Source organism: Acomys minous (assembly GCF_964271855.1).
Source record: "Acomys minous genome assembly, chromosome: 2".
Lineage (NCBI taxonomy): Eukaryota > Metazoa > Chordata > Mammalia > Rodentia > Muridae > Acomys > Acomys minous.
Window position 1 is genome coordinate 38,338,105 of NC_140484.1, and position 16,468 is coordinate 38,354,572.

Here is a 16,468-nt window from a genome sequence, read left to right on the forward strand (position 1 = left end):
CTCTGAGGCTAGTAGTAACGAGAACTGGGAGAAGCCTCTGGGCAGGGCAAGCAAGCGTATTATATTTTATAATTTTACAATTTCTCAAAATCATCTGACAAAGACCATGAGTATTGAGGTGTACAGAGTTATGGTTTGTCACCCATATGCCGTGTCAAATGGTAACTTCAGTCAGATCAATTCACACGTGTAATGGCAAGGCTGCACAGAAGCCTTGGGAATTAGTTCATTTTATGACTGAGAACTTGTGCCCTTTGGCCAGCATCTCATATGATCAAGAAACCCTATTTCTGGTTATCTACTAAGGGAAATAAAAATTGCTACCTTGGAGAGACATCTGTGCCTACATTTACTGTAGCTTTATTCACCATAGCCCAACTGTGGAAGCAACCTAGGAGTCTATGGCTAAATAAATAAAAACAATATGAATATATGTTTGTATGTACACACACACACACACACACACACACACACATTCACAAGTGGAATAGTATACAATTTAAATGTCTTCCATGTCCTATGTTTGTGTGTGTATACATATACATGTGCACGTATAATGGAATACTATTTATTTGTTAAAAAAGATATTGCTATTTGAGACAGCATTGATGAATCTGGAGTATATTATGTTAAATGAAACAAACACCATTCAGAAGAGAAATGCTGTGTGGGCTCATTTGTATGTGCAATCTGAAAAGGTCAAATTCATAGAAGTTTCTGGCTTTTGCTTTCCAGCGACAGCTCATAGGACACTATACTTAGACCTCTCTGGGTTTTTTTTTTTTTTTTAAAGCACAGTTTTGTAGTCAGGAACGGTCACCCGACTTTAGTGGATTTGATTATTTACTATAAAAATGCACTGCAAGATTTATGTTTGTTAAACTTGTTTACGGCTTCAGGGATACTGTGTGGACCTATTTTTGGTTCCCTTATCCTTTGTCTACTTGCAACAGCGAACCAAAGTTTAGTCAGGTATGTGAACTCCATCCCAAGTTTGCTAAGCTTTTAGTTAGTCTAAGGTGTGTGGGTCAGCTGTCTGTCACAGTGACAGAATACCCGAGGCAAGCAATTTATAAAAAAGGAAGATTTGTTTTAACTCTGGTTTCAAACAATTTTAGTCTGTGATCACATGGTCTCGTGGCTTTTGGTGCTACAGTGAGGCAGAACATGATGGCCAAAATTCTAGACAGAGGGAGGCTGCTTACTTCATGGCTTCCAGGAAGCCACAACTTCCTCCCAAAGGTTTATCATCTCTCAATAGCATTATCAGCCGAAAGCCTTCCCTTCCTGTGAGTTTGGGGGACATTTAAGGTACAAATCATCATTTAAGGTATGGTAATTCAGCCAGAGTCCTCGAGAGTCACCCTCTCAACTCAGTCCTCCCATTCCCACTGCATTTCCTCTTCCTGGTCCAGGGGGCCTTTGATTGTGTAACATTGGTCTCTGTAGAGGGAGGGCTTCATGATCCGAGGAGATAGGTGGCATGTGGGTATTGGGGACCTGTTTGATGGCTTCTTCTTCATTGGTTCTGCCCACTGCTAGTCTCCAGTGTAGATTGAAAATCAGGCTACGCTCAGACTCAATGGCACATCACAGGACCATGGAGAGGCAGCCAGGCATCATCTTTGCCCTGGCATTGCAGGGCCTGTGAAGACAGTGCTCTTTCTTCCTTCCAAGCACAGTGTGAAAATTGGTGTATGACTCCAGAGGACAGATTTATAGGCTAGTAAGCCTAGTCTTTCCTTCCCTTATGGCTCTTCAGTGTTGCATTAGAAACCATAGGAATGTTCCAGGTAAGTAGACCCTATTAGGTACTATCCTAGGAGTCATCTTATCCTGTCAGCCAGCCACTGAGGTATTACCAAAGAGTGCTGAGTGAGGGTACAGCCAGCATGCCTCCTCAAGATGTAGGCAGAGCAATAAACTGCCGCTGCACATGTGGTGTCCCCACCCCAGCGCTCATCTGAGGTAATGGTGAGGGAATGCCGATAATTAGAGAGAAAACTTTCTTCTGTAAACTTGATGCTGAAGAATGTGCTGTTCTCAGACATAAACTGTTTTTTTTTGAACCCAGAATCACTGTGGACTAAAAGTGGAGATTTTCATCCATATCAAAACTATAAATGTTTTGTTGTGGAATGTGTTATGTGTTCATAATCTCCGAATTTCTCTCACCGATTTCTTTTATCATTTCCAGTATTTAAGGGTGAAACCCATAGTGACCCCGCGCTTTACCCTGTCTTGCACGGAGACTCTGATGAGTGAACTTGGCAATATCGCCAAGACCAATGACCTGTACATCCAGGTAGGCATTTCCCCCTTTGGTTTGTGCCTCCGGCTATATGTACAATATCTTTTGGTACCCTTAGGTCATCTATAATAATCTGTACCTGTGATCTGCTACAATCAAAGAATTTCAGGACAGGTGTCCTGACATGACACCACCAGGAGGTGACGTGACTGATTGATGTCATGAGGAAGTGACATGACTGACTGATGTCATCAAGAAGTACCCTGACTAATGTCACCTAATCCAGTTAGTCAGTTTTGCAGGTTCAGAAGCCTGAAGTTGCTTTCATCCTCAATAATCTCTGATCTATCTTAGACAGACCACGACAACATTATAAGAATAGCAAGGTCATTTTACCCTTTCTTGGTAAAATGCATTTAGTACTTTTCCTTCCTACTTTTATTTGACACTTTCCTGCTGTTCTAGAACCTTCATTTGTGGAGGAACCATTTATTATTTGAAAAGTAAAAAGAACTTAATTTCTACCTTACAGAAATGCATTTAAAATCTTTTTGTTCTGAGTTTCTTAATTTAAAACCTGGAACAAAAAGTATATCTTCCTTTATCATTAAGTTGTTGCAATTTAGCAATAAAATGCTTTTAAAAATCTCACAGCTGGGCTAAAATTAGGAGCTCCCTTCCCCCATTCAAACTTAATTACACACTGCACTAAAATGTCCCCTCTTTCAAAGCTGACAGTCTTAGAGGGAAGGGAAAGCTGGGGTGAAGGCAACATATTGATTTCTTACTTTTTATTTACTTATTTTAAAATATATGTTCATAGGACCCATTAACACACCTTTCCCATGATTACTGTTTGTGGTTTCTGATGTTTGAACCTTGGGTTCCATCTCCAATAATTATGATGTGGTGATAAAATTCCAAATTCAGATAGTATTTCCAAATTGGAAAAATAATGCTTTTATCTTTATCTTTTTCTTTTTCTCTCTCTTTTTTTTTAACTTTTTATTGAATCTTTGTGAGTTTCACATTGTATATGCCAGTCCCACATATCTTCCTGGACCCTTGTATCTGCCTTCCACCTTTGCAACCTTTCTCTCAAGAAAATAAAAAACAAACAAAGCAACGCATAAAAAAAAATCTTGTGATGGAAGCTGTGTGTCACACAGTATACCACTCTTTCCATACATCTCTTGCAAATGTTCCGGGTCTCTGGCTTCTGTGACACCTCACGGGGACTCCTCCCAGTTATCCTGCTGTTTCTTTTTGTCACGGAGACCCTATTGCTTTGCATTAGTAGGACTGGGTCCTTTCATGCGCCCCAAGAGTTCACAGATGATGTAGATTTGGGGTAGGTCAACTCAAAGGCCTGGATCTGGTCCTGGATAGTAGCTGAACTGGCCAGTGCACCAGATTGCCCACTTTCCCACCACCACCGAGGTGAGCACTGCTCCTACTGACCTACCCAATGCCACCATCTGCAGAAGGATCTCATGCTCTTGTGGGGACCAGCTCACCTGAACCAACATTTGCAGAGCCAGCTCCACTGTGCTGCCCAGTTGAGGCAAGAGCCTCACATTTCTATGTGCTGCAGTTTGCGAAGGGCTGGGCCAGCTCTCCCACTCTCATACCCTTGGGGCTGGTTCACTGGTGCCTTTGTCATCAAGGCCAACTCTACTGTTCTGCCCAGGTGAGGGGCAGGGCCTGCTCTCCTGAATGCTACAATCAGTGAGGAGCAGTGCTAGCTCTCCTGCTCTTATGACTGGCTCAGTTATCCAGACTGCTGCAGGGGACAAAGAGTGAGGGGGAGGGGAGGAATGACCTCTGCATGTACCACCTCACAGCAGAAGAGTCGTGGGCCACCACTCTCCCACTTGTGTCACCTGAGGCAGGTCACCCATGCCCACCAACAGGGCCAGCTCCACTGTGCTGCCTGAGCAAGTGCAAGGCCCAGTGCCCTGAGTACTGCAGCACTCAGACAGTATTTCCACATTGGAAACAGAATACCTTTATTTGAAGAAGAAGGAGGAGGAGGAGGAGAGGAAAATGCATACAAAAATAAAATGAAAAACATATAAAAAGTCTCTTCTTAGGCTGCAGACGTAGTGCAGGTGATAGAACGCTCACATGAACCCCTGAAGCTAAACCTCAGCATTGCATGACCTGGGCCTGGTGGCACAGCACTCAGAAGGTGAGGAATCAGAAACACAAGGTTATCCTTGGCTACAAATTAGAGGGAGGGATGAGGTGCATTTACTTGTATTATGCAATCAAATCACCTGGTTGTCCTTCCTCTTGTGTTATGTCTATGCAGTTCACTGATGGACTGGAGTTTACTCCTGACGGTGGATAGAGGTCAATCTAGGAGAAGCACGTATTAGAATCGTTGCTCACTTTTTCTCTTATTCATCTTGCTGTGTCTTTTCGTAGTACAGAAAAAGGAGGCAAAGCAGAATTGTCTTAGAAGTGTTTGTTGGCTTGTGAACTGTTTACATGGTCTATTCTCATTGCCTGCTAGTATGAAATGGTGTTTTTTAGAGACTAGGGTAGCTACTCCAGTGCAAGACACTTTGTGTCTCCTCAGATTTCAGGTGCCCTCATGAATGGTTGGTGTGGCTGCCTCAGACTCACTCGGTTTGCGTGAGGGTTCCTATAAGCCCTGTTGAAGGCAGGGCTGTCCAGCTCTGTCATTTCACTTTTTTTTTTTTTCATCAAGAACATCATTCAGAAGGCAGAAGGCAGATTGAAGACAGGCCCTGAGCCCTGTCTTCCTTCACCCGCCAATGCACTGAGTTCTGTAAAATTTCACACACAAAATATGACTAACACATCTGCAGCTAAGAGATGGAAAATTGCTGGGCAGTGTTGGCACATGCCTTTAATCCTAGCACTTGGGAAGCAGAGGCAGGTGGGTCTCTGAGTTCAAGGCCAGCTTGGTCTACACAGTAAGTTCCAGGATATCCAGGGCTACACAGAGAAACTCTGTCCTGAAAAGGCTCGGGGGCGGTGGGGGGTGGGGGGGAGATGGGGCAGAATCACTAAACTAGCCCTAAACTTCTATTGAGTGATGAGAAATGGAAGCTTAAAGAACTGACTTGCTGCAAGACATATAACTAAGCTTAGTCTTCAGCTCTCTTCATTCAAATTTTAGTTTTATTCTGAATAAACTGTAGACTTATCCTCTGATAGCCACTGAATTTTTATAGACAGGTGGCTACAAGCAAGGCACTTTAAAGATAATCTATGTTTGTTTTTCCTATAGACTAGAGTTTTAAGACCTAAGGGAAAGATTATTTGTCTTGAGCGCTCTCTCTCTCTCTCTCTCTCTCTCTCTCTCTCTCTCTCTCTCTCTCTCTCTCTCACACTCACACACACACACACACACACACACACACACACACACACAGAGAGAGAGAGAGAAGGGCTATGTTCAGGATATTCAGTTTCTTCATTGTGCATATAGTCATAGATAATGTGTATAGCAATTTAAAACGAGACCCAAATGCAGACATTCATGTTTCCACCCATAGCCTCTTACATCAACAAGATCAGCAAACAGAAGCCAGCAGCAGCATGTTAACATGGGAGATATAATGTCAAATATTTTATAGGAGAAAATGAAAGCATTTCTTTGTTTGCAGAGCCATATAAGTGAAAATCGTGAAGAAGTTGAAGTTGTGAAAAGCTTATACCCTGGTTACAAAAACTACACAGATGTCTATGATAAAAACAATCTTCTGACGAACAAGGTAAGTTCAGGATCGTGATATGACCCGTGTAAAGTAAGCTGCACTCTTAAAGTTTCAACATCTCAGATTTATCACTGTTCTGCAGCACACATGCATTTTCTAAACTAGAGTAAACCCAGTGTGTGTCTATAGATATGTGTGAGTGTGTGTGTGTGTGTGTGTGTTCATGGTGTGTGTCTATGTGTCTATGTATCTATGTATCTATCTAAGTATGTATGTATGTATCTATCTATCTATCTATCTATCTATTTATTTATTTATCATCTGCCTACCTACATACCTGTTTATGTATGTGCATATTTATATATGTGTGTTCACGGTATGTGTCACTATATATGTATGCATAGTACAGGGTTTTGGTTGTGTGTGTGTGTGCACGCGTGTATGTGTGTGCAGCTAGTATGGGCCTGAAATCTCATCCCTATCATGAATTCTAAGCTTTTTTTTGGATGGTAAGAATGACCTTTGTCCAATGATTCTTTCATGGTTAGTACATCAGTGTCTTTGCCTTTGAGGCAGCAGATCCATTTCTAAGAGTTAATTCTTTAAAGAGTATAAAAAGTAGGTGTGTTGATAACACAGGAAAGTTTGAATATGACTATCCTCAAGGAATTGGTTAAGTCACAGAATATACATAATTAGAATTCCATCCAGCATTCACAAAGAGCAAAGCATGCATACTTCCGTGGAAGAATGCTCAACGTATTTGGATGCGCATTATGTGTTAGTGTGTTTTCACACATAGAAACTGTCCAGAGATACACGGTGAATGTAATTTCTTAAACTGAAGTTTAGAAAAACAAGTATGTATTACTTTTATAACTAATTAAAATTAATGCAAGTGGCAAGAAACCTCATTAGAGCATTATGCCCTTTGGCCTTGGCCTTCCATGAAATGAACACAATGCCTTGAGAGTCTACTGCAGCAAGTAATTTCTTAGTGACTACACAAAAGGAGATACGAATGCAAGTGATTTAAAAGGTTAGTAATTTGCATAAATAATGTAAATTTACTTCGGAAGTGTCATCCTCCTTTACATATATTACCATATGATTAATAAATTAATCTTACATTTTCATATTAATTTTATTAGCACAGAGCCTGAGAATGCTTTATTGAATTATTCCTTCCAAATGAGAAAGCAATTGGATATAAACTTTATATTAAAATGTAAAAAAAAACTTTTATAGAATTAAATGCTACTTGAAAACCCACAAATCTTGCAAAGATGCAAGTTTAGAGAGGTCTCAGGCATGTGTGACACCTGCTTTCTTAAATAAGTTTTAGCTCCTTAACTAAAAGCTGTTATGATATGACATGTCCTGATTTCATGTACTAATGGTCCAGGCACCTATAGTAAAACTAATAACAGAAATAAAGAACAATTCTCTCTGATACAATGGCTCATGCCAGCAATCCCAGCATCTCACAAGCTGTGCCAGGAAGATTGTGTGTGTGAGGTCAGCTCGGTACCCATAGTGACTTCAAGGCCAGCCTTAGCTATATAGAGAGACTCTGCCTCCAAAATATTCCATCTACAATAAGTAACCCATTGTACAAAATCATATTTACAGTTGCATGCACTTTTAGAAAGTTCTGATTCAAATATAAATAAGTATTAGCCTACAACAAGCACATCTACTGGATTTAGAAAAGAAAGCAGCTTGAAATTTTTATACAAGAGAGATGATACAATCATAATGTGTTCAATCTGGCTGGATTTTCTGTGCCACAAATGAGCTGGCTGACCCTTTACTGTGTTGTAAATCAGCTGAAAGAATCAAAAGCAAGAGCTAGGTCTAGGATGGAGTTCAGTGGTAGAGTACTGGGTTTGATCGCCAACACTATGATCAATCAATCATTAGATAAATAAATAGATAGATAGCTGAATGGATGGATATATAAACAGACAGACAGACAGATGATAGATAGATAGATAGATAGATAGATAGATAGATAGATAGATAAAATATGCAAATTTGTTGAGACTTTTGTAATATATATTTTAATGTAGGGATTTTTGTCCTTTCAAATAATGGCAACTGTGCTCATGGAGGCCAATGCTTCTGTCTTCTTGCAGTATTTAGCCATGAGTATTAGTGCAACCATTTTTAATGGTAAACTTCATGCAGAATATTCTTCTCTCTAGACGGTGATGGCACATGGCTGCTACCTTTCTGAAGAAGAGCTTAACATCTTCAGTGAACGAGGAGCGTCCATTGCACATTGTCCCAACTCTAACTTGTCGTAAGTAGACAATAACTATTTGGTAGATTATTAATGTGTAGTGTACACTGGTGGTTTTTTTTGTTTTGTTTTGTTTTCTCGATCATTCCTTCTAGTGTCTAGTTTCTGTAGTTGGTTTGAGTGAGAAAGGAACCAAGTGGATGCATACTAAGGTGAAAAAAGAAGGCATTTCAAATACGGCATTTTTGTAGCGTATCCATTTAAAGATCACTACATCTTTGGAAATCTCTTCATTTATGCACACACTCACACACGTATGTGCACATGTGTGCAGCAGTAGGAAGTAGAACCTACAGAGCTTAAAATCAACATCATTCATGCTTTACAGCTGAGAACAGATTGAAGGAATGCATGTCTCCAGGAGATGGTCTGCTCCCGAGTTTAGATTGGAATTACAGGTGTACAGAACTCTGTCATGTTGCCGCATGCGATGAGATGTAGCTCCCACAGGAGAGCCCAGGATATTTCATATTCCCCAGAATATTAAAGGTTTATTTGTAACACATCCTTAACCTTCTTCAAGGTTATTCATCAGTGAGTCAGCTGAAACTTATGGCTTATATCTCCAGCAAAACAAGCCCATAGATATAAAAAAAATATTGTATCTAACTTTAGGGAGCTTGTGGGTAATGATTCTCATCCATAGATGCTGGATTACGAACTTATAGTTGTACAAGTAGCGTATGGGGGCAGGTGATCTTAGTGCTATTGTGAAGTCTAACACACAGCGAAGAAGTCAATGGCATCAAAGCAGTTATCACGGTGGGCAAACTGTAAAATACTCTCTAAACTAAAACATGATGCAGCTTTTCAAATAAATGCTGATCTTGGAGAGTTTTGGGTTTTCCTTGTGTACACTGGTGCTTTGGAAATTGTAGTGCAGTGTATCCTTGAGGCAAGTCATTTTACCATCTATCTTCTTGGGCTTCTTTTTTTTAGTTAATTAACTTATTTTTGCATATATATTTATATTATTACACATATATACAATAAACTACATACAGCAAGAAGAACACAAAACAATCAGGAATTATATAAATGTTATATTCATAGTGTTTTGGCTATTTGTATTTGGCAACCTAGAAGAAAACATCTTCTCTATCTTGGTGAGCCTACAATTTTTAATGTAAATCAATATCTATCACAGCTAATCTCTATCAACTTAAAACATCTATCAGACCTACAAACATCTTAACCCCTACATATGACATGATTTCGCTTCCTTTATCTTTTCATTGATCTAACGGGATGAAGGTGATAAGGTTCAAAGTTCTGGCCAGGAACTCTCTTTCCTAGTTGCTACTATATGAAGCAGCACATCTGCACTTCCAGATCACAATCCACTGGCTTCCACCTCTTTGGTTGTACCACCTTTGACCCTGTGATCACAGGGGAAGAAAAACATGGGATAAGATTACCTTTTCACATTTATCACAAGGCCATCACTAATCTTCTAAAAAATAGCACTGGTTAGTGAGAGAAAAGCCTAGAAAGCATGCTTACTCCAAGTTTTATGTGCATAGAACCATTAAGTGAAGACCAGCAGATATAAAGAACCCTCCATGACAACCACACAGAAGTGTAACTGGACAAAGAGATTTCGATCTAATGCCAAGTTATCAAGTTGGGATACTGCAGAAGGCATTTTCACCTCTTCTAGGTCCTGGTGTCATATTGTTTACCCTCTGTGAAGGGGGCAGGACCTCTTCCAAAATGGAGGCTATGACTGTCTTTAAGACTAAGTATGTCCAAGAACCACTGCCCAGCATAAGACATAAGGATGGAAGATTATGGCAATACTTAGGGGAAAACAATAGAAATTTTAGTTGGTTTGTTGTTATTACTGGGGATCAACCTAGGGCCACATGCATCCTAAACAAGCGCTCCTCCGAGCTATACCACAGCCTTAGAACTTCTGACTTCCATGGTATGGACACAGGGGAAAAGGAGGTCAGGCAGATACTCTCACTCTTGAGGCTGAGGCTGCTTCTGAAGCAAAAGCATCATACACCAGGATATTATTTTTGTGTCCTAACACAAATTGCTTCTCAGGGTAATATGTTGTTCTGGATACCTAGGGAAGGCGATGTTTTGTAACTTGTATTTCCTATCGTAGAAGAAGTTGGCTAGAAAGCCTTTAACTCTATTAGACTCACAGACTAACTAGAAGGCTTAATTCTTCACCGTTTTCCATGTAGATTTTCTTCTTCTTCTTTCTCCCTAGTCCTTGCTCCTTTGCACCTCCCTGGAGTGACTTCAGGCCAGGAAGCAGCGTTTTTGTGGTCTTCTCTACTCCAACACTTTCCTGACCTGGTCTGGGTGACTGTTAACCTTAGGGCTAATAAGGATAGGAATCACAGGTCTCAGTGACATCACCCCCTTCATTGGCAGTGTCCTTATGGTCTCAAATCACACGGACTTCCTTGTTCTTGCGTCTTCTTTCTCCCCAGGCTGAGCAGCGGTTTACTGAACGTGCTTGATGTCCTGAAGCATAAAGTGAAGATAGGGCTGGGGACAGGTAAGCAGCCTCCATCTGGAGCTGAATTGGTGAATTCTGTTCTGATATAACGGATTTACAGGTCTTGGGTCTGTGCTTAAAGCATGTGGGCTTTGTTAGCTGCTAGGGATGGATGGGTGTCAATAATAAGCATCAAATATGGAGAATTTTTGAAGCCTTTACCCACCCAAAATCATTACCCTTGCTTGATATTTACAAACTTGACATCCATGCCCAAAAGCTCACAATGGTCTGTTCCAGCTCCAGAGGATAAACACCTTCTTCTGGCTAAATGAGCACTTGCACTCACATGCACAAACTCACACGTGGCCACATAATTTAAAAAAATAAAATAAGTTCTTAAAAAAGGAATTAAATTACTCTTGCTGAAAATTTAGACAGTGATGTAGAGACGAAAATTGAGCAAGTGCACCTTAGAGTCATAGGATAGTGTAGGGGGCAGAAACTGATCAATGAGCATGGGTCGGTAGGTTAAGGCATAGCATGCAGACAGGTGTTTCTGGTTGATGAGGAACTAGGATAGACACACTAGGTCGCGGTCAAAGCTTGAGAAAGAAAAGTGTCGAGAGAACGTATACCCCATGTGCTAAGTCATAACTGAACATCTTGTGGCAAAATATTTTATTTCTCACATCATTGAATCAGGGAGTAAAATGTTACCAACAACAAAAAAAGCCAGCTTTCTTTTAGACTGTTGTTCTTGTTGCGGTACAAATATAATAGCAAAGAGTTTGAAGGCAAATGGATTATTAATCAAAAATATTAGTCATATATTGGGTCATCTCTTCTTCATGTGTAAAAGCAGCAAACTTCTCAGGTATATAAAGTCTTGGAAAATATTCCCCTTATGGTCCCTTTGAAAATAATTACTTGAAAGTCTCTATCATTAGTGATGAGTCAAAAGGAAGGGTTATTATATAGGAATGTGAGTACACACATGGAAGTCATGGGAAGCTGTCACCAGCCAAGCACCAAGTTACAGGGACACAAGTTCACAATGCATTCCCACAAGTAGAAATTAACAAACCAACAAAACAACCAACCAACAAAAACACAAAGGTGAGGCCGGGTGTGGTGGTGCACGCCTTTAATCCCAGCACTCAGGAGGCAGAGGCAGGCGGATTGCTGTGAGTTCGAGGCCAGTCTGTTCTACAAAGTGAGTACAGCACAGCCAGGGGTACACAGAGAAACCCTGTCTTGAAAAACTAAAAAACAAACAAACAAAACAAAATCACAAAGGTTTCCTAAGTGTAGAAAATGGACTGTGTGTGGGAAAGGAGTCATGAGGATGGGGAAGATGGTAAAAAAAGAGAAAATAGACATGACCAAATTTTGATAAGATACATCCACATATCGAATTGCCACAGCAAAATCTATTCATTTGTACAATTAATGTGTGTTAATAACAACAAAAGAAGGGGTAACCAGAGCAGGTAAAACATTTCTGCTGAGGTTCAAATTGAGAGCAGTGACAGCATCAGGGAATTCAGAGAAGTGAATTTGTTTGAAGAGTACTCTAGAAATGATTAAAGTTTCTTGGATAAATTATGTTAGAAATTGTAAAGAGACCATGTTAATGGTGTTAAAAGTGTATCTGGTTTTTTTTGTTGTTGTTGTTGTTGTTTAAGTCATGGTAAGTCAAGAAGACATTCCTTTGGTGGAAACACATGATAATTGATTTTGAAACTGAGCATCAGATCTTTCCTTGAGTTTGGGGTTTATACTATTTATATATTTTTAACATGTTATTATACAAATTTTGAGTGATGTATGCTGTGTAAGGAAGAAATATTTGGAGGAATGGACACAGGTGTTCATTTGACATTTGTTGTGTTTCATATAGAGTTCATACACATAGACTGAGGTAATTTAATTTTTTATTCACATGTGTATACCACATGACATCAAATGTGGAATCTTCTAATGTGTTGTAACTTGAATTTGAGGTTTCAGAATTTTGGACCTAGAATGTTTACTCTGGATGAAGAAAACTACTTAAGGAATTATTAAAATAGGGTCTGTAGGCTCTAAAATATAAAGAAAAGGGCACAATCAACAGTGGGTAAGGCCCAAACAGTGACCTGAAGGGAAAGCTTAAATGTATAAAACAAATACATATAGCAAGATGTACAAACTCATTAAAACAGTGTACATGGCGCCACTGTCCCACTTCCGTGGGACTGTTCTCCACCCTAACCTGGCAGTGCCACCATTCCCTGTGATTTGGCACAAGCTAAAGTAATTGGGGACAAGGGAGCTGCAACTGAGAAATTGTATCCTTGAGACTGGCTTATAGAGAAGTCTGTGGGGCATTTCTTTTAAATTAATGATTGATGTGGGAGGGCCCAGGCCTCTGTGGGTGGTACCACCCTGAGCAGGTGGTCTAGGATTATATAGGAAAGAAAACTAAGCAAGCTCTTCCCCCCTCCACCCTTCTTGCCCAGCCATCAAGGAAGCCATTTTGATTTTTTTTTTTTCTGTGACTGTCTACAGCTTTGATCTCTTTGCTGCTTCTGAAAAGATGACATTTTGTCATAGCTCTGGATGCCTCTGTGGTCTGCTGTAGTTGACACTTCTCCTGGTCTCAATAGCTTACATGGGAGTCAGAAAAGTTGAGTCTTTTTTTTTTTTTTTTTTAAATCTTCCCCTGTGGCTGGCCATTTTTCTTCTCTGAAGTCTTGTTCTCCTTTTCCTTGATACTCTGACAAGCTGCCTTCAAGATTCAGTTAAGTCAATCTTTTCTTTGAACTTCACATTTTCCCCCCTTAGGAATTTTTGTCTTCCACTCTGGACATGCCGCTCATTAAAAACAAAACAAAACAAAAACAAAAGAAAGTTACTGGTCCTTTGTGAGTTTCACATCATGCACCCCAATCCCACTCATCCCTCCCTGCCCTCATAGCAACCCTCCATCCTTGCAACCTTCCCTGCAGTAGGCCAAAAAAAAAAAAAAAAAAAAAAAAAAAAAAAGAAAGAAAGAAAGAAAGAAAGAAAATCTCATCATGGAAGCTGTGGTGTGTCACAGTGTCCCACAGTGTACCCTTTTGTCCCCACTTCTTTGCTTGCAGATGCTCATTGCAATGACCCCCTTGGTCTTGTATGAGGCCTCTGGCTTCTGCTGCACTGCTAATACCGGAACCTCACTGCGACTCCTTTCAGATATCCTGATGCTGCCCTGTGTCGTGGAGATCCTGTAGTTTTGGATCTGCACTCCAGCAGTTCACTGATGGGGTAGATATTTGGGTAGGCCAATTCAAAGCCCTGGAGCTGGGCCTGTGAGGTATCTGAGCTGGTCAGCCCATCAGCTCTGCTACTCATGCCCTAAGGGCAGGCTCACCAGCAACCTCGGAAACCAGGGCTAGCTCTACTCTGTTACCCAGGTGAGGTGCAGGGCCCACTCACACTAGTGCTATAGTTGGCGAAGGAGAGGGCCAACTCTCCTGCTCTTCTGACCCCATAGTGGCCAGTTCTCTCACCTGTTGCCAGTGGAGAGAGCAAAAAGGAGGGAAGGGGATCTCTTCCTCACTGAGCCACCACATAGCAGAAAAGAGGCAGAGTCAGCTCTCCCACACTCTTGCCCCCAGGTTGTCTCACCCACAGCCAGTACATCCTGGGCTAGCTCTACTGTGCTGCCCAGGCAAGGCACAGGGCCTGGTCTCCTAAGTGTTGTAGCAGGAGAGGGGCAGGGACAGCTTTTTTGCTCTGATGACCTCAGGGCCAGCTCTCCTGTCTCTTGTAAGAGGCAAGGGGTGAGAGGGAGGTTGTCATCTTGTCCTCACCCACCTCACCACAAGGTAGACAAGTGGCAGGGCCAGATCTCTTATATTCATGCTCTCAGAGCTGGCTCAACAGCACCCCTGCCACCAGGGTCATCTCTACTATGCTGCCCAGGTGAGGTGCAGGGCCTGCTCTCTGAAGCGCTACAGCTGGTGAGGGAGCAGGGGCAGCTCCCCTGCTCTCATGACTCCTAGCTGCCGCAGGTGGTGAGGGGCAGGAGGGATGGAGGAAGTCTCTCCATCCACACGATTACAAGGGAGACAAGGGGTAGAGCCAGGTCTTTCATGTTTGTATCTTCAGAGCTGGCTCACCCACGACTCCTGCAAGGTGTGGGGCAGCTCTCCTACGTTATTCATCTGGTGAGTGGAAGGGTCAGCTCTCCTGCTCTCATTCCCCCAGGATGCCCAGGTGATGGGTGGGGCCAGTTCTGTACAGCCTTCAGACATAACATGTCCCTAGGCGACAGCCCAGACCAGGGAAAATCTGCCTGACCTTTGGTGGTAACAAACCTCTGCTGCTGCAGGGCCACAGACCCAGATGTGGCCCTTGGTGGCAACACTGGCCAGGATCCATGGTCCCAGGTGGCATCACCAGCTACTTAATCAGGCTATTCCTCATTACCTCTGGGTCTCCAGTTCTGCCTCTCTTTCTTGTGACCACATCCTTCTGTTTCTCTTTCTCTTTCCTTTTTTCACCACTTACTTGCTCCTCTTAATGGGTGCCTGAAGTCTCTGAATGGCTGGGGTCATCTCTGGAATGCTGTGCCCTGCTTAGGCATTATGGCAATCAGCAAGGGTCATCTCAAATGTGATCTGCACCCCCAGGCCTGCACAGTGCTAAACTGGTGGTCATCTCAGGCTTAGCTTCCTGTCCAGACACCCCGACACTGGACTGGTGGTCATCTCAGGCTAGCGTCTTTGCAGACACCCTGACCCTGGACTGGTGGTCAGCTCAGGCTCACTTTTTTCAGGGAATGTTAGGCTATTAGTCATTCAGGTGTCCACAGGTTTGAACACTGAGTGTAGACATAGACTCTGTCTTCTCTGCCACCTACTGATGCAACTGCCACACCTGCAACGCCTCCAGGGGCAGGAGCCTCTCAGTTTTTATGTGCATTCCAACTCTTCCTTTGAAATCCAAGCCTGAATTTTCAGTTGCGGGCACTCTCCCTCCTCTTCAAATTCCTCTATTACCCCCAAATCATATCTAGGCCTAAGTCTCCTTGTCAGAGAATGCAGTTCTTCACATAGACACCAAGATATTATTTCCTGAGCGTCTTCATCCTCCTCCCTCATGTCCAAGCCAGAACAGTGTCTAGCCTTGTGTCACCTTCCTACTATCTGAATCCACTTTGTTTTCCACTGGTCTCTACCACAAGCCATATGCTGCCATTGTTTCTGGCTGAAATACTGGACTTAATAGGTATCTAGTCCTTCCTGGGCCCTTCTAATAATTTTTCACTTCCTGAAAGAATGACAAAAAAATATGGTCATCTCGCTCTCTGTATCTGCTACTCTTCCTGAGGATTCAGAATTTAAAAGGCCATCGGCATGTTCCACTATGTGATTCCCAGCATCATCTCATAGGTAGACCAGGCTGGCCTCAGACTCAGAGAGATCTGGCTGCTTTTGGCCTCTGCTGGTGTTAAAGGTGTACTCCACAGCACTTGGCCCATTTCTATAATAGTTAATAAAATAGTTTAGATAAATGTTATTACTTAGATCTATGTCCACACCACTCCATGCTTTCTTATCCTACGTTCACTTTAAGGCCTTATCTCCATAGAATGGAATATATTTAGTCTTTGCATGCTTTCAGACCAAACAGTAATAGAGTTTCATTCTACCCTTACATTTAGCACTTTTATTGTAACTCCAAAGACAAAGTACAGGACAAAATAGTTGAACACTTAATGTGCATTATTC

The 16,468-nt window shown here is 41.8% G+C and overlaps 1 protein-coding gene across 2 annotated transcripts in view; it reads left to right on the top strand.

The window, feature by feature from the left end:
- Positions 1 to 16,468, top strand: part of GDA (guanine deaminase) — a 79,088-nt gene that overhangs the window by 49,532 nt on the left and 13,088 nt on the right. For both annotated transcript variants that reach the window (XM_084771750.1, XM_084771751.1), the window contains exons 7-10: positions 2,198 to 2,305; positions 5,893 to 6,000; positions 8,151 to 8,248; positions 10,699 to 10,766. In XM_084771750.1, the coding sequence (XP_084627876.1) occupies positions 2,198 to 2,305; positions 5,893 to 6,000; positions 8,151 to 8,248; positions 10,699 to 10,766 (382 nt within the window). The remainder of the gene's footprint in view (positions 1 to 2,197; positions 2,306 to 5,892; positions 6,001 to 8,150; positions 8,249 to 10,698; positions 10,767 to 16,468) is intronic.